This window comes from Callorhinus ursinus, unplaced genomic scaffold, assembly GCF_003265705.2.
Source record: "Callorhinus ursinus isolate GAN/ISIS: 27379988/994484 unplaced genomic scaffold, GSC_fseal_2.0 scaffold12, whole genome shotgun sequence".
In the NCBI taxonomy this organism is placed as follows: Eukaryota; Metazoa; Chordata; class Mammalia; order Carnivora; family Otariidae; genus Callorhinus; species Callorhinus ursinus.
Window position 1 is genome coordinate 19,843,601 of NW_027397074.1, and position 18,974 is coordinate 19,862,574.

The following is an 18,974-nucleotide window of genomic DNA, read 5'->3' on the forward strand; positions in this document are numbered from 1 at the left end:
CTGCAAGGCAGGTGACCTTATGCCTAAGAGGTTAAGGGATTTGTGCTAGAACTAGGAAATAGTAAATACGGGATTCCAACCCAAATTGTTCTGTGCTGTACTCCTTCCATCAAATCAGGCATTGACAAACTACAACCCATAGGCCAAACCTCCTTGCCTGTTTTTATAAATGAAGTTTTTTTGGAACCATTCTATGACATACTGCCTAGGGCTTTCAGGCTACAGCAGCAGAGTTGACTAGTTGTGACCAAGATCATATGATTTACAAAGCTTAAAATATCTACTGTCTGGCCCTTTACCGAAAAAGTTCGCTGTGGGTAGAAATATTAAGGAAACCAACTTTTGAACAGGAGGAAGGAGGAACTACCTGATCAAGTCTGCCAGCAAAGGTTAGAGAGCGTTCTTAGTTGTGGTGCCGTGTTAACATCCAATTTGATAAATATTTGTGCTGGGCACAGGTATAGGTCCTTAGCAATAAGGAGAGAGCAGATATGGTTGAGGCCTCTGAAGCCCATAAGTGACTGAAGAGGAAAAACAGGTAAAGTAAGTAGACTACCGTGATGATCACTATGGTGGAAACCTGTGGATTAGACAGTTACTTCTGAGAAATCAAGGAAGGCTTCACAGAAGAGGTGATATTTGAGTTGGACCTCAAAGATGAGACATTTGACAACTGTGAAAGATAAGGTATTTGGCAGTTATGAAGGGGAATCTGTACCTTCCACGCAAACAGACCAGTGAGGGCAAAGGCACAGAGGCTTACCTAATGTCTCAGAGAAGGATAAATAGTCCACTATAGCCGGAGTAGGGGATCTTTTGGAAAGGAGTATGGTCAGAATTGAAGTTATCAATGTAAGTTGGGATTAAACTATATAAGGACTAATATTCCAGGCTAAGGAAATATTGTGTGTGTATTGTGTTTCACACATAGCATACAATGATTCTTGAATTAAGTGATATTTGTCTATTTGTGCATGTGTGTGGCTATGGTTAGGATGTGTGTGTTACATTTGGAGATGATTTTTAAAGGTCCATTAAGGCAAGGCAGTTATCAAAAATTGGAGCCAAAAGGGGCACCTGGCAGAGCATATGACTTTTGATACATGAGTCTTGATCTACAGGTCATAAGCTCGAGCCCCACGTTGGGCATAGAGATTACGTTTTTTTAAAAAAAAAAAGAAAGAAAAGAAAAGGAGCCAAAAGAACTGTTTGGACCTCAGGCTCAGACTTGAACTTCTGAGATGTTCACCAATTCCACAAGCCCATAATTTAATCATAGCATACCAGATTTGAAAAGGTAGCTTAGGAACCCTACATACATACACTCAGTTATCCATTCAACAAATGCCTGAAACTACTCTTGGGGCTGGATATGATAGTGAAGCAAATAAAGACTGCCTTCATGGAACTTGTTTTAGTGGAGAAGAGAGGAAATGAGTAAATCATTAGTTATTATATCAATACATACGTTTTATGAAGAAAAGATAAGCAGGGATAAAGTATTAAAAAGTGGCCAAGGAAGGGCTCTCTGAGGAAGATCATTTCCAACTGAGAGAAGAACAGGTGAAAAGGCCCCAAGGCCAGAGCATGTTTGTAGAAAAACTAGAGTGCAGACAGTGTGCAACTAGAGCAATACCCTAAGGGGAAAAGAAGCAGGAGATAAGGGAAAAGAGGGGACAGCTGAGGCCAGAACACAGGGCCCTAAGGTCCATTTGGCTAGTGAGAAATTGAGACTGACTGGTAGCCAGGGCCACATAGCAAGTTAATAGCAAGGCCAGAATTGGTACCATCCTGGTTCACCCTCCTTTCCTTTGCTTCCCTCGTTGCTGGGGTCATTGGAAGATTATTTAAGGTATTATGTGTGTACACCTCAAGCATTCTGTAGAGAAGCTCTTCCTCAAAGGCCCATTATGGATGCTTTCTTCCTTTTCTCTAATTATCTAAAAGCTAACATTTTTTGGGTGGGTTTCCTAGTGCCAGGCACTGTGTTAAGTGTCTTTTAAAATTACTTATTACTGTATGTGAATCTACAGTTACCTCAAAATAAAAAATTAAGAAACTAAAAAAGGAAACATTTGCTGACACCTGTACCACTCCGTACATTGCTTAGAGGTACTGTGAACTGATTGTGCATTCAGTAATATAAATTTCAATCTTACTGAAGCATTCGACTTAGACTGAGGTTCCCCATAACCTAATGAGGAAGACAGACAAACTATTGGCTGTCCTTTCAATGCCTAGGATTCCATGCATTCATTAAAAATCAGTACTTGTAAATCATTTCAGTTTTCTTGTGATAGCAATCCTAAATTGCTTTTTTTTCTTTTTTTTCTTTCCTTCCTTTCTTTCTTTCCTTTCTTCTTTCTTTCTCTTTTTCTTTTTTAGTAGGCTCCACATGTGGAGCCCAACAGGGAGCTTAAACTCACAACCCCAAGATCAAGGCCTGAGCTAAGATCAAGAGTTGGACACTTAACCAATTGAACCACCCAGGCACCCCCTAAATTGCTTTTTTTGTTTTGTTTATTGGTGAATATAAGTTAACATTTTAATAGTATATTTATGACATTTAAACTGTATCCTTAGTTGTGTTAATTAATGATTACATTCAAACAGTTTTTTGTTTATAATAAAGTAATATAGCTTTCATTTTTTAAAAAATGATTTTATTTATTTGAGACAGAGACCGACAGAGCACGAGCAGGGGGAAGGGGCAGAGGGAGAAGGAGAAGCAGACTGCCCTCTCTGCGGGGAGCCTGATGCGGGGCTCGATTCCAGGACCCTGAGATCATGACCTGAGCCAAAGTCAGAAACTCAACCCACTGAGCCACCCAGGTGCCCCTAGCTTACATTTTAAAAATCTGTTATAGGGGTGGCTGGGTGGCTCAGTCAGTTAAGTGGCTGCCTTCGGCTCAGGTCATGATCCTGGGGTCCTGGGATCGAGCCCCACGTCTGGCTCCCTGCTCAGCAGAGAGCCTGCTTCTCCCTCTCCCTCTGCACCTCTTCCTACTTGTGCTCTATCTCTCTGTCAAATAAATAAATAAAATCTTTAAATAAAAAATAAAAAAAATAAAAATCTGTTACAGTAACAGAATTAAGATAAAGGGATTTATGTTGAGGGGTGAAGGGTGCATAGAAACCAGCTGCTACAGGGAGTCGTAACCTTACAGGAGGATGGAAGATTACTTAGTAGATTCTCACTAGCTTGACATCATATTTCTAAAGGCCTTCTTTATTGTCATTTGGTCAATCATATTCAGCCTTTTTATCTCAAGTCATTTTTCCTAAGGAACTATGCCAGTTTCATTTTACTGCAGTACTTTCTCTTATTGTTGCTAGTTGCTGAAATCTGCATGGATTTTTAAAAATGGCAGTTTGCCATCCCATTTCTTAAAAGAGTAAAACGTGAACATTAAGTCATGTTAAATTTTAATAAGTCGTGTTTTCCTGACATTATCTTTTGGGGCAACCTGTATCTCATTAAATGCCTGTGATATTCTAACATCATATGAAGTATGAAAGAGTACCAAATACATTTCATACAAGATTTCAATGATCATCTTATGGTCAGTTTCAGGATAGGCTTTTTAGGTTATCTAATATGAAAGGCATTTGCTTACAAGCCGTTAAATCTTTTATGGTTAAATCTTGGGGGTATACGCTGAAAGGATTTAAATGTCCTTTCTATCTCTGTGATCTTATGAGTTTAATTAGTAAAAATTCAATACTACAAACATTCTTCATATAGAGAAATATAAGGTATTTCTTGTATGGGTGTACTTTATAGTCTTTAGTGGAATAGAGGATATGTTGTGTCAATTATTTCGTATGAGTTGTGGAACTTTATGTACATTATTACGTTTAATCTTTACAATGGCCCTCAGAAATGAGTATTATTTTCTTGACAAGAAAATGGATGTTGTCATTAACAGACTTGCCAAGATTCTAGGTCTTTCTAGCTTAAAAGCTCTTTCACTACACCCCATTGCATTTAATCAGTCTGTCAGAGCAAACAGGATATATACATAACACTAAATTACACTGGCCAAGTTTAAAGTCAAAATTATTATTATATTAATATCATACAATAATCCTATCATTTCAGAAGTGGGAAATAACATTAAGAACTGTGATCTGAAATTAAGTTGAAAGCTGAAGCCAAATTTAGGACAGGAATCTAAGGGTCCCGTCCTACCTAGCTATTCAGCCTTATCTTAGCTTATTTCCTTATGCAAATCCCCAACTCATTGTTTTTGAAAACACTTTTATGGTAGGCCTTAGGTATGCACTTCCTGAGAATTTGACTATAATCTGTCATTTGTAGGGAGCCATTGAAGATTTTACAGAAGGTAAATCCAAAAGACTACCACTACCCCTTCAGCTGCATAGTTCTATGATCACATCCTTAAACCCTATTATCACTGAAGCTAACTCTACACCTTAGGCTCTAGAAGAGGGCAAGACATGCCTTTTTCTTTATTCCTCTCTAAAAGAAATGTTTTAACATCAAGGAATTTTTAGGGATATAGTTGGGCCTCTAGGGTTTGTACGTTTTGGTACAAAGTGGCAGGAGTGTAATGCATTCAGACAGCTAGTCTTAACCTTTTTTCCCCTCTTTCTCTTTCTCTTCTCACCATCAGAGAAATCTAAGCTAGAGGGGCCAATGGACCTTGTGATTTACACATGGCACACCTAATTACTCTGGGTTAAGAGACTGGGTAGGGGTTAGATGTTTGGTACCAAAATTAGTAATAAATAGCATTGATTTTTCTTGGAGTGTCCTTTCTACTCATTTTCTAGTGGGGAATGGTTCTTTAAGGATTTGGAAATTTAAGATGTTGTTTTTATTTTATTCCTTTTGTTACTTTATTCTATTGGATAATTAATATCCAAGACTGCTCTGTTTCTACACTCTTTAAGGCTTTCAGGAAATAATATTCAAAATAGATCTATAATGCAAATACTTTTCATCACCTCAATTTGTACCATCCTAGTCTATGAAACTAATTTGTTTGTTTTAAGGTTTTATTTATTTATTTGCCAGAGAGAGAGCGAACGAGCACAAGCAGGGGGAGTGGCAGGCAGAGGGAGAAGCAGGCTCCCCGCTGAGCAAGGAGACGGATGCGGGACTTGATCCCAGGACCCTGGGATCAGGACCTGAGCTGAAGGCAGACGCTTAACTGACTGAGCCACCCAGGCGTCCCAAAACTATAATTTGTTAACTGGATTACCCTAGCATCCTCCAGCTCATTCTCCCTATTTCTATCTGTGCCTTCCTATGGTCTATTCTCAACCCAGAAGCTAGGAGAATTTTTTTTTTTCCACCTTTTTATTTTAAAGTAATTTTAGACTAACAGAAGAGTTGCAAAAATAAGACAGAAAAGGGTGCCTGGGTACTTAGTTGGTTAAGCATCCTACTCTAGATTTCGGCTCAGGTCATGATCTCAGGGTCCTGGGATCCAGCCCCATTTTGGGCTCCCCACTCAGCAGGGAGTCTGCTTGTCTCCCTCTCCCTCTGCTTGGTCTGTCTCTCTCAAATAAATAAATCTTTAAAAAAAAAAGTAGGACCTAGAATTCCTGCCTACCCTTTACCCAGCTTGCCCTAATGTAAACATCTTGCATAACCATGCTACGGTTATCAAAACTAAGAGATTAACATTGGTACAATATTAACTTAATTATATACTTTATTTGGTTTTCACCAGTTTTCCATTTATGACTTTGTTTTCTGTTCTAGAATTCAAGCTCAGATCCCACATGGCATTTAGTTCTCACATTTCCTTAGTCTCCCCTAATCTGTGAACAGTTGTACAGTCCCTTCTTGTCTTTCATGGCCTTGACACTTTTGAAGAGTACTGGCCAGTTATTTTGTAGAATGTCGCTCAATTTGAGTTTATCTGATACTTGCACATATTTAGGTCAATGTTGTGCATTTTTTCACAAGAAGACTACAGAAGTAATGTGCTTTTTTTTAGTGTACTAAGAGAAAATGATTTATTGGTGATGTTAATCTTAATCACTTGGTTAAAGTGATATTTCCCATGTTTCTTCATTGTAAAATTGCCACTTTTCACTTTGTGATTATTAAATATCTCCCCTGAGATGTTTATACACTCTATACAAATAATCCTGTTTTTCCTTAAACTTTTGCTAACTAAAAAATCAATCTACCCAGTATAATAAAGCAAGAAAAAGAAAAGGCATGGTAGATGTTAAAGGAAGAAATAGAACTGCCTCTATTCGTAGAAGACATGAGCCTACTTTAGACAATCCCAAAATATCTACCAAAAAACTTCTAGAATAAGTGAATTTAGCAAATTCATAGTTTTTAAGGTCTGATGTGTGAATTCAGTTGTATTTTCTATATACTAGAAATGAACAATAGGAACTTAAAAATTTTTTATAGGACTATTTATAATAGCACCCCCCAAAAATAAATACTTAGGTATAGATCTAACAAAATATGCATGGCATTTGTGTGATGCAACCAACTTACAAAATAGGACTGAAAAATCAGTCAAAGTAGACATAAACAAATTGACAGAAATACCATATGCATGGATTGGGGCAATCAGTATTGTTAAGATGTCAGTTCTTCCAGTAACCAAGATAACAGAGTGTTGCTGAAAGAATAGACACACAGAAAAACGAAACAGAGTCCAGAATTGGATACACACAAATGTAGTCAACTTTTTTTTTAATTGAGGTATTATTGATATACAGTATTCTGTTAGTTTCACCAGTCTATTGTCTGTATCTGTGAGCTTGGTGTTTTTGTTTGGTTGGTTGATTTTTAAGATTTCACGTGCAAGTGAGATCATACAATATCTTTCTCTGTCTGACTTATTAAACTGAGCATAATGCCCTCAAGGTCCAACCATTTGTCACAAATGGGAAGATTTCATTTTTTTATATGGATGACTAATATTCCATTTTATATGTGTGTGTGTGTGTGTGTGTATGTGTGCGTGTATGTGTGTAGAATCACATTTTCTTTATGTATTCATCCATTGGTGGACACTTAAGTTGTTTCCGTATCTTGGTTATTGTAAATAGTGCTGCATTGGGGTGCATGTATGTTTTCAAGTTAGTGCTTTTGTTTTCTTTTGGGTAAACACCTAGAATTGCTGGATCATATGGTAGTTCTATTTTTACTTTTTTGAGGAGCCACCATAGTGGTTTCCCTAGTGGCTACATCAATTTACATTCCCACCAGCAGTGTAAAGGGGCTCTCTTTTCTTCACATCCTCACCAACACTTATTATTTCTTGTCTTTTTCATAATAGCCATTCTGACAGATATGAGGTGATGTCTCTTTATGGCTTTATTTGCATTTCCCTGATGATTAGTGATGGTGACAATCTTTTCATGTACCTGTTGGCCTTATATCTGTATGTCTTTGGAAAAATGTCTATCCAGATCCTCTATCCATCTTTTGATTGGATTGTTTTTTGTTATTGAGTTGACAGAATTTTTTATACATTTTGGATATTAGCTCCTTACCAGGTAAATGATTTGCAGATATTTTCTTCCATTATTTAGGTTGCCTTTTCATTTTGTTGATGGTTTCCTTTGCTGTATAGGAGCTGTTTAGTCTGATATCATCCTACTTATTTATTTTTGCTTTTGTTGCCTTTGCTTTTGGTGTCTGTGCCAAAAAATCATCATTAAAAGTGATGTCAAGAAGCTTGCCCCCTGTTTTCTTCTAGGAGTTTTACGTTTTCAGGCTTTATATTCATGTCTGTAATCCATTTTAAGTTAATTTTTTTGTGTGTAGTGTAAAATAGTGATCTAGTCTCATTCTTTTGCATGTGGTTGTCCAGTGTTCCCAACACCATTTATTAAAGAGATTATATTTTCCCCATGGTATATTCTTGGAGTCTCTGTCATAAATTAATTGGCCATATTTGCATGGTTTATTTCTGGGCTCTTTTCCGTTCCATTGAGCTGTGTAGCTTGTAATATAGTTTGAAATCAAGAAGTGTGATGCCTCCAGTTTTGTTCTTTTTTCTCAAGATGGTTTTGGCTATTTGGGGTCTTTTGTGGTTCCATACAAAGTTTAGGATTGTTCTATTTCTGTGAAGAATGCCATTGGAATTTTGATAGGGATTATACTGAATCTGTAGATTGCTTTGGGTAGTACAGATATTTTAACAATATTCTTCTGATCCATGAGCATAGAATGTCTTTCCATTTATTTGTGTCATCTTCAATTTCTTTCATCAGTGTCTTATAGTTTTCAGTGTATAGGTCTTTCACCTCCTTGGTTAAATTTATTCCTAGGTATTTTATTCTTTTTGATGCAATTGTGAATGGAATTGTTTTCTTAATTTCTCTTTCTGATAGTTCGTTATTAGTGTATAGAAACAGAACAGATTTTTATATATTGATTTTGTATCCTGCTATTTTACTGAATTCATTTATTCAAATAGTTTTTGGCAGAGTCTTTAGGATTTCCTATATATAGTATCATATCATCTGCATATAGTGACAGTTTTACTCCTTTATTTTTAATTTGGATGCCTTTTATTTCTTTTTCTTGCCTAATTGCTTTGGCTAGGGCTTCCAAAACTATGTTGAATAAAAGTGGCCAAGAGTGGACATCCTGGTCTTATTCCTGAATCTAGAGGAAAACCTTTCAGCTTTTTATTACTGAGTATGATGTTAGCTGTAGACATTTCATATATGGCCTTGTGTTGAGGTATGTTCCCTCTGTACCCACTTTGTTGAGAGTTTCTGTCATTAACAGATGTAGAATTTTATCAGATACTTTTTCTGCATCTATTGAGATGATCATATGATCTTTAATCTTTCATTTTGTTAATGTGGTGTATCACTTTGATTGGCCGATGTTGAACCATCATTGCATCTCTGGAGTAAATCCCACTTGATTGTGGTATATGATCCTTTTAATGTATTGTTGAATTCAGTTTGCTACTCATTTGGTTTTTGATAAAGGTACAGAGGCAGTTGAGTGGAGAAAGGACATTTTTTTTAATAAATGGGGCTGGAACCATTGGATGTCTGTACATAAAACATAATGAACCTCAATCCATACCTCAGTCTTTTATAGAAATTAATTCAGAATGGATCATGGACTCAAATGTGAAACCTAAAACTAAAAAACTTCCAAGAGAATATATAAGAGAAAATCCCTGTGACCTGAGTTAGGCAGAGTTTTACATATGACTCCAAAAGCACTGTCCATAAAAGGAAAAAATGATAAATTTTACTTCATCAAAATTTAACACTTTTGGCCTGTGAACACTGTTAAGAGACTGGAAAGAGAAGCTACAGACTAGAAAAAATATTTGCAAATCACATTTCTAACAGAGAACATTTTTTATAGAATATGTATAGAACTCAAATTCAACAGTAATCCATCTTAAAAATTGTCAAAAGATCTAAACAGACATTTTAGATATATAATCAAGATATACTCGTGGCAGATAAGCATATCAAGGCATGATTCATATCATTAATCATTAGGAAAATGGATATTAAAACCATTATGTGATACCATAATACATCCGATAGGGTGGCTACCAAAAGAGAAAAAAGGGAGGAAAAAAAAAAAACAACTCCCAAAAAACTGATGATTCCAAATGCTGACTGAGATACAGAGCAACTGTAACTCTCTTACACGGCTGATAGGAATGAATTAGTACATCTGCTCTGGAGAACAGTTTAGTGGTTTCTTATGAAGTTAGACAAATGACTTACCACATATCCCAGCAATTCCATTCCTGGATATTTGCCCAAGAGAAATTAAAGCATACATTCACATAAAACTTATATGTGAATATTATGATAGCTTTATTAACAATTGTCAAAAACTGGAGACACCCAATATGTCCTTTAATATGTGGATAATCAGTGGCACATCCATGCAGTGGAATACTACGCAGCAATAAAAATGATTGAACTATTGATTCATGTATCAACATGGATAAACTATGAATGCAGTTTCTAAAAATGCTAAAGCCTGAGAAAAATGTAGCTCCAAACCTGTAATAACTCCTTGTTGCACACAGAACAAAATCAAAGCCTTACAGTGCTTATCTCTCTACTCCCACTAGAATATAAATTCCATAGGTGCAATGATATTTATGTTTGTTCATTTATATTTGTTGGCTGAAGAAAGTAGACATTAATACTACTGGTTTGCAGTTGCGGAAACATCAAAAGTTAAGTTACTTGGTAATATAAAAACAGAATTTGAGCACAAGTCTTTCCAACTCCTACACTTTTCGTTGCCATCACACTGCTTGCCAGTACCTTTGGCTTAGCATAGTTTCAAAACTAACCCATGGTCCTCAAGTCTGACCTGTATGTTACAATCAACTGGGAGGTTTTTTAAATTCTCTTTCTGGCCTTTTGGTCCTTAGACTAGGTGAAATCACCTCTCCAGATGATTCTGATGCATAGTGACAAATGAAAATAACTACAAATTAATAGTACTTGTTGAATTAGTGAATGAACAGAGTTGATAGCTTAACATATGACTTGCCCACGTTTTTTGTCTGCTGTTGTGTATTGACTTTTCCTGGCTTTTTTTCTTCTGTCCTTATTTCTTGTTTATTTTTTAATTTTTACCTTACCCTTTGAAAATTCTCTTAGAGTCTGTCTTTAAACCATCCTCTACTCTAAGTATTATTGCAGTAACAATGAAACATTTCTGTGGATGTAGTGAGTTCTGGAATCTTCTTCCTTGAGATACATCTCTCTGATTTCAACCTAGAGTGGAGTGGGCTTGGGACTTGACTATTTGAATGAACTTTCTACTTCTTTCTATTCTGACTAAAGAGATGTTTAGTTGTAGAATTACAGTTGTTATTCTTATCAGTAGTGCAGACAGTTGCAGAAGGATGAATTAGAAGTAGATGGTCAATGTGTGTAATGGGTTTTCTTCTAGGTAGATGAAGAATGGGAACCAATTATTTCATTTAGGGCAACAACTTCAATCCATAATTAGGACTTTAAAAATAATTTACTTCTGTGGTAACAGAGAGGCTAAGAGCAAGTTATTTCTGAAGAACGTCATATTCTGTAAAAGATTTCTGGGAGTAGTTTATTAATTTAGGTGCACTTGAAGTTTTGTTGCAGATTATTAACATGTGAAAAGGGAAGCTGAGAGACAATGATTTAAAGCAAGAGTTATAGAGCCCTTCACAATGAAAAGTTAATCAGAAATTAGGGAAAGCTTTCTAGAGTCCATTGATAAGATGCATTTTTCTTACTTTTTTCATTAAGTGACTTATCAAGTGCTATATTTTACCACTGAAAAATGATGAAATTTTGCCTAGATTTTCCTGTAAAACTTAAAAGCCCCAAATAAGGAATTATTTTCACCTCTTTCATAACCCTTCACCTGCCTCATGAAGCTCTGTACATAGATTTATCTTAAGTTGGGGAAATAATACTTAAGAATTTGATTCAAACAAAGAGGGAACAGTCACTTCAGGTTATACTAGCTGTGGCTATGAAAAAGTTAAAGGACACACCTGGCAAATTTCTAGATGAGACTTGTAAGAATAATCTGAGGGAATGGAGCTATGACTTTTAAATGATGAATTTCCTTCTAACTTTCAGGCTTTATTGAACTCAAGTTTTAAAAATGAAACAGACTGAGAACCACAAAAAGGTTTCTAGATGCCATTATGTTTTTACCATGAGTGACAGTAATGCTTAGTGCACAATTAGAGTATTACTGATTTTTTAAAAGATTTTATCTATTTATTTGTGAGAGAGAGCACGTGCACGCGCGAGAGAGCACAAGCATCATTCAGAGGGAGAAGGAGGCTCCCTGCTGAGCAGAGAGCCTGATGCAGGACTCCATCCAAGGGTCCTGGGACCATGACCCAAGCCAAAGGCAGACACTTATCCCACTGAGTCACCCAGGTGCCCCAGAGTATTATTTTTTTTTAAGTATCTTGTTATTTTAAATAAATACCCCAAGATATCATTGATTTCTTAGATATTTCTTTTTTCACATCTTGGATAGAATTTACTTTTCTTATAGAACATTTGCTAAAGTATAATGTAAATCAAAGAAAATGTGTTGTTTATTAATCTAATCCAAAACTCCACAAATGTTTATAATTTGAGCTACATTCTAACAGGGAAGAAAGATAAGACCAAACAACTGTAAGTTTTCATATCCTGAGGAAAGACCCTTTAGAATCTACATGATATGTTTTATATTTGGTTATAGATTGAAATATATAGTAAACTGAATGGAGTTCTCATTCAGAATAATAAATCCTTAAAATAGTTAAAGCAGTACTACAGAACACAGATTATTTCACTGAGAATAAACACATGGCTCCTAGATCTGAAAAACAAAAGAAAAAAAAAATACAGGGTGTCCCTGAAAAATCCGAAAAGTGTCTGTGGTATATTATGATAAGTGTAGAAGTTTCAGAGGGAAGGATTTTCTTCTCTCATTCTAGATGAAATGATAAAGGAATAGTACTCTAGTCTAAAGATTCAGCAAACCTCTGAAAAATTAAATTAAAAAATTTAAATTATGGGGGCACCTGGGTGGCTCAGTTGTTAAGCGTCTGCCTTCGGCTCAGGTCATGATCCCAGGTGGGATCGAGCCCCGCATCGGGCTCCCGCTCTGCGGGGAAACCTGCTTCTCCCTCTCCCACTCCCCCTGCTTGTGTTCCCTCTCTCGCCATGTCTCTCTCTGTCAAATAAATAAACAAAATCTTAAAAAAAGATTTAAATTATATAGTGATCCAGTTTATATATATACATACTTATACTGTATATATTATGCATAAAACAAATATTTATATACATTAAAAATAGGGTGGTTATTTGTCAGAATGCTGTGATTATCTTCCAGTTATCTTTTGTCTGTCTTTACTCATTCTACTATGCATATATATTTGCATATTTAAAGTAAAAATGTCAGTAACAAAGAGCCCTTAAAAGACTCAAATGGTGACCTCATTAAGTATAGATGTGGGCCAGAAAATACACCGCTATAGTAAGTCAGTGGTTAACACCATCTCTAAAATAGGTTTAGCATTTGTCTTATCCTGCCTGTTCATCTTCGTCTCCATACTCAGATATAACCATTTGGCTGGAGGGAGTTACGAGTGTTTTATACAGTGATGTGTGCACATTGAAATCACCCAAGGAGCTGAAATGCCAGTGCCCTTGTGCCACCCCCTAGAAACGGATTTAATTACTCTGGAGTATAGCCTGGCTAATGGGACTCCTTAAGTTCTCCAGGTTAATCAATGTACAGCAAAGGAAGGATGAGAACCTCTGTTTTATAAGAAACTTTAAAAAAACAAACTCATTTATTTTTCAGTCTGTTAATTTGTATTCTATTGAAACTTACTACCTTGTACAAAACTTGTGTTGAACAAGTATATATTATTTTCAACTGTTTTCTTAAATAAACTACGTTTTATTTTTTTATTTTATTTTTTTAAAGATTTATTTATTTGAGAGAGCAAGAATGAGAGAGAGAGAGGACACGAGAGGGGGGAGGGTCAGAGGGAGAGGCAGACTCCCTGCGGAGCAGGGAGCCCGATGCGGGACTTGATCCGGGGACCCCGGGACTATGACCCGAGCCGAAAGCAGTCGCCCAACCAACTGAGCCACCCAGGCGCCCCTAAGCTACGTTTTAATGTCCAGCCTGTCACTGAGTTAATTGGGTAACATGATGGACTGTTGTATTCTGCCGCTTTCTTTTCCTCCCTCCAATCTGTCTTCCACGCTGTCCAAATGGTTAATTTTCTAAAGCATAAAATAATTATATCACTGCCATGCATAAAAGACTTTAATTATCCATTCTTTACAGATTAAAGTATAAGTTTCTTAGTTGGCCCCAACTTATTTTGTTTTATCTTCTGTTAGTTCAAAACTAGAGATCCTGAACTCCATGTGTACTGAGCATTCCTTGAATAGTCCTTTTATTTCATACCTGCCTTCACATATGCTATGTCCTTTATCACTAATTTCGATCATTGCTCAAGAGTAGGTTCAGAAACATTTATTGGAATGGAGCGAAAGTAGCATTTATTATTGAGCATACTAGCCAAGGACTGTGGGGGTTTTTTACTGTAACTTAACACCTATTCTGAAGTTCATATATGAGCAAAATTTCCTACATTTTTCACTCTCCCACAAATTGGCTGAGTCTATTGTATACATAATTTATACAGAGATTTAAGTGTATTCAACCATAAAATTCAGTTAAGTAATTTCCTGCCCATGTGAAAGGGAAAATTGAAAGGCTCATACATGTAGGTAACTTTCATAGTACAAAGTGCAGCCTGTGAAACCTTAACAGTCTCTGTGTGGATAAGTGTTACAGTTTAACAAGAAGTTAGTTTGGGCAATGTTAAGAATTTGAGATTTTTTTTTTGTCTGTTAAGATAAATTTGGTGAAATGTAATTTAGTTTGTTCTTTTATATATGCTTCCTAGGTTTTCTTAGTGTTGCTAATTGTGTTATTGTTTATTTAGGATACTGCTTTATAACTGATGTTTTACAATCTTAATTTGATAATTTTTTTCTTCCATTAGAATGTGAAACATGTTGCAGAAACATTCAACAAGTGGCTGAAGGGAGAAGGAAAAAAGTGCCATTGCCTATCAGAAAAAAACAAAAGAAAACATGGGAAATACCACCACCAAATTCCGTAAAGCACTCATCAATGGTGATGAAAACCTGGCCTGCCAAATTTATGAAAACAACCCTCAGCTGAAAGAATCCCTTGATCCAAATACATCTTACGGAGAGCCCTACCAGCACAATACTCCATTACACTATGCTGCTAGACACGGAATGAATAGAATACTAGGGTAAGTATTATTGTAAACCAATTAATAATAAATTAGTGGAAGGGAAAAAAATCCTTGATCTTTGAAAATATATACATACATATGTGCATGTTATATGGTATTATAGTGAATTAAACTTTTGTTTTTTAAGATTTAAACTTTTTTTTTAAGATTTATGTATTTTAGAGCTCAAGATGGGCCCTTAAGTGGGGGGGCAGAACTCAAGCAGACTCCGCCTAGTGCGGAGCCCAGCATGGGGCTCTGTCTCACAACCCTGAGATCACAACCTGAGCCAAAACCAAGAGTCGGATGCTTAACCGACTGTGCTACCCAGGCACCCCAGTGAATTATTAAGTATGATTTTTTTTTTATTATGCCTAAATTAGACCAAAAGTTTTAATAGTAAGGTTGGTTCACATAGTCTTGTGGCTGTAAATACATTTTGATCCTCAGTATGTTTCATAATATGATATCTTGGTAATATTATAGTGTTTATAGCATTTGAATTCTAGAAAGTACTTATCAGCTATCAAAAAATTGCAGGGATTGGTGCCTACAGCAAAGTTTTCAGCTCTGATTAAGTTGAAAAAACAGATGTATTTGCCTTATCTAGTCATGATCGGGTTTGAGTTTCCTTTCTTTTAATGGGGTTCAGTTACTTGAAAAGACTTCTAAAAGCAAAACATTTCCTTAAAACCGAAAATACTGAGAAAACTTAGAATCTCTCCAACAAAAAAGCATTAGTTGACAGCAAACATGTTTATATGAAGAGTCTTACCTCATTACATGAGAATTAAATTTTATGTTTACTAGCTTATAAAATGAGAGGAGCGGAGGATAGTAGTTCTAAAACAAATTTAGTGTTTTAAGAAGTAGATTTTGCAGCTGTAAAAGTCTGATGCTGGAAGAGAAGAGACACTTTTTTGCTTACAGAGTGAATAAAATTCATAAAGCAGTATTTGAAGCTCTTTAGAACTTGGTAAAAAATGTTCAACCTTTTCTCTATTTCTTTTAATACAAATTGTTGTTCAAATTAAGCTGCTCCTTTCGGTTTCCTTGAAACATGTCGTGTGTGCTCTGTTAGCTGTGTGCGTGCTGCTCTCTGCCAGGCGTCTCCCCCACTCCTCTCAGCTTTCTCTTTCTTATCTAAGTCTTACCCTTCCTTCAAGGCCCTGTGCGGGATTTATCTGTCTTCTTAGCTTGTCACAACCCAAAAGAACCTCAATCTTTCTTTTTAGCTTCTGTGGCTTTTTTTGTTTGTATTTATTACTTATTTGCTGTATACTATATCACTGTGCTTTATAATTTTGTGTATCTTTTCTCTACCTAAATTACTACTTTTTTAAAATGTACCTTTTTTGTACTTCTAGCATCTAGCATAGTGTCTTACACAAAGTGAATAACAGTTTTATAAAATCATTACACAAGAAAAAATTTTATGATCAGGATTTGTGAATGAGAAAAATTCCATGAATGAGCTAAGTCATCCAGACCCATGACTTTATCAAGTAGGAATCTCTGTAACCTCTAGTAGGTATTTCTTGACTTAGTATTTCCATAACCTCTCCTTTTTGCATTTAGTTTTTATTTTCATTTCTCTAAAGATACCTACTTAGAAGCCACCTCCAACTCATCTTGTTTGAAATTTTGTATTTTTTCTTCCCAAACTGGGTTTTCCCTATGTTAACGACACTAACATATTGTGCTGATATGATAATTGCAAATGTGTGAGTGCTTACTGTTTTCTAGGCACTATTAACAGTGTCTACATGCCTTATCTTATTTAATCCTCATCACAACTCTTTGAGGTAGTTGGCTGTCTGCATTTCAGAGGTGAGAAAACTGAAGCACAGAAAATTAAGCCACTTGTCAGATCTCTAGCAGCTTTTTTTTTTTTTTTTGCAGTTTTATACCTTTATTTGACAATCACCGATTAGTTCTCATCCACATTAACTGTCTGTAGATTTTTGAAAGTGGTGACAGGTACATAGGTAACCAGTGTGTAGAGCTTGTTTGGTGAATCTTCATCCTCGTTACGTTTTCTGGACAACCGCACGCGGATACGGTATGGAACATTCCTTATTCCTTTGGCCCAGGCAGCTTTGTTGAACCTGGCGTCAATGCGCACATCTGGAGTTCCCATCTCCTTCTTGGCAAATTTCTGGGTCTCTTTGAGTGCCCGAGGGGCACGCTTCTTAAAACCCACTCCATGGATGCGCTTGTGAATGTTGATGGTGTATTCTCTGGTCACTACTTCGTTGATGGCAGAACGGCCCTTCTTCTTCTCGCCACCCTTCTTCGCGGGAGCCATTCTGCCGGGCCCTGGTTGGAAAGTCTCTAGCAGCTTTTAAGTGACAAAGCTAATTGCCCAGGCAGATGACTTTAGGCTTTAGGCTTTTTAACCACTGTGATAGCCTTTTATCTCTATGGTCAGATAAACCTATGTGTCAGGGCTGCCTAAGCCACTTATTAGCAAGGCAAGTTATTTCATCACTCTGGGCTTAAGTTCCCGTATCTATAAAATAGATATCTATTACATACAGCTTGTGGGACAATTAAATAATGTTATATGTCTATCATGCTGCCTAAGATACAATATGTACTCAGTAATGTTATTGCTTCTCACTTCTATAACCCTAAATATCTTCAAATTATCCTTGACTTACTCTTCTCCTTTATCTAACCTGCTACTAATACGAAGTTCACTAAGTTTTATCTCTGAAATTCCCTTCTTTCCATTCCCATTGCCCCAAGCTTAGCTCACCTTTATCAACCTGTGCTCCCAACATTGAAAATATCTGATTCCAAAATGTTCTTTTTCCAACTCTTTTCCTCTCTTAATCTCATATCCAGATTAATCTTGCTCAGTTATATCCTTTTTAATATTTTTTCTATCATGGCAAAACTGTAACAATACCCTGTTGTCTGTATTATTCTCTTTGGCCTCTGATGCTCCCTTGACCTTGCCCTCCTTCTACCTAGTCAGCCCAATTTCTCATTACTCCTCTAACAAGTTCTTATCAGTGAGACTTGTTGATTGACTTCCTTTGTGCTCTCCCCACCGTTAGAAATGCCACCGCTACCGCCACCACCACCACCACGGCGTTTGTTTTATTCCTGTTGTTCCTTGATTCTCAAATGTCTTCATTCTTCTCTGATTCCCTCTCCTTTAAATCCTAACTTGGTTTCTGCCTGTTTCATGAATTTACCTACAACTACTCTGACCTGCAATGTTTATTTGTTTTCTGAAATTCCTACAACTTAGATTTTAAACCATCTTATTGTTATTAAACTCATCTTCTCCACTCGATTGTAAAGATTGTAAATACAGTGCTAGACACTTAGTAATGTTCTCAATAGATTAACTATTGAATACGTAATCCATTAAAGCTTTTTTTTTAAGTTGAGTATTGTCAGTGAGATTACAGAACTGTTGTATTGCTTTAACTTCCTCACATTGAACACTACAGTATTATTTAGTATCAGGTCTTGTTATATGATTAATTAAAACTTGCTTGGAATACTAAATTAAAATATATTTAACTATTATTATTACTAAGATAATATGTATATTTTAACATAAAAGAAACCAAGTAGCAAAATGTTTTTTAACCACATACAGTATAATTTACAAATATACTTTCTAAAATTGGAAAACACTATTAAGAAAGTTATCTAATGCAGTGATTCTTAAAGTATGTCTGAGGACTCCTAGACCCTGAGATGCTTTTAGGAGGTACATGAAGTCAAATCTATTTTTGTCCTAATACTGAGGTATTATTTGCCTTTTTCACTGTGTTGACATTTGCAGTAAAAGTGCAAAAAATGGAAGCTAAAACTACTGATGCCTGTAGATGAATTAAGATTGTGGTACCCAACCTTCCTGATAATCATTGTATTCATCACTGCCGGCCACTTGCAGTTTAAAAAAAAAAAAAAAAAGCCAGTTTCACTTAAAAGTATCCTTGATGAAACAGTAAAAGTTTTATCTTTTAATAAAAGTTACTATTTTTAATTAATCTCCATCCTTGAGTACAGTACGAAAAAGTTCATTGATGTGATCTCAGATTTTACATCGCAAGTAACCCAAGAAATGGCCACTTGTTGAATTTTTGGTATAGTATCAAATATGAATATTTACAGTTATCTGAAAAGGCATTTTAGAATACT

At 36.0% G+C, this 18,974-nt stretch overlaps 2 protein-coding genes across 8 annotated transcripts in view; one reads left to right on the forward strand and one right to left on the reverse strand.

Moving 5' to 3' along the window:
* ANKIB1 (ankyrin repeat and IBR domain containing 1) overlaps positions 1-18,974 on the forward strand; it is a 145,126-nt gene that overhangs the window by 36,330 nt on the left and 89,822 nt on the right. For all 7 annotated transcript variants that reach the window (XM_073898808.1, XM_073898805.1, XM_073898806.1 and 4 more), the window contains one exon: positions 14,547-14,825. In XM_073898808.1, coding sequence (XP_073754909.1) covers positions 14,638-14,825 — 188 coding nt within the window. In that variant the 5' untranslated portion in view covers positions 14,547-14,637. The remainder of the gene's footprint in view (positions 1-14,546; positions 14,826-18,974) is intronic.
* Positions 16,699-17,132, reverse strand: LOC112824891 (large ribosomal subunit protein eL31-like). The gene has a single exon (XM_073898563.1). It carries the CDS (start codon positions 17,113-17,115, stop codon positions 16,738-16,740), a length of 378 nt encoding a protein of 125 aa, XP_073754664.1. The 5' UTR covers positions 17,116-17,132; the 3' UTR covers positions 16,699-16,737.

Excerpts from the sequence above, each read along its gene's own strand:
- LOC112824891 (XM_073898563.1), bottom strand. The coding sequence starts at position 17,115 with ATGGCTCCCGCGAAGAAGGGTGGCGAGAAGAAGAAGGGCCGTTCTGCC.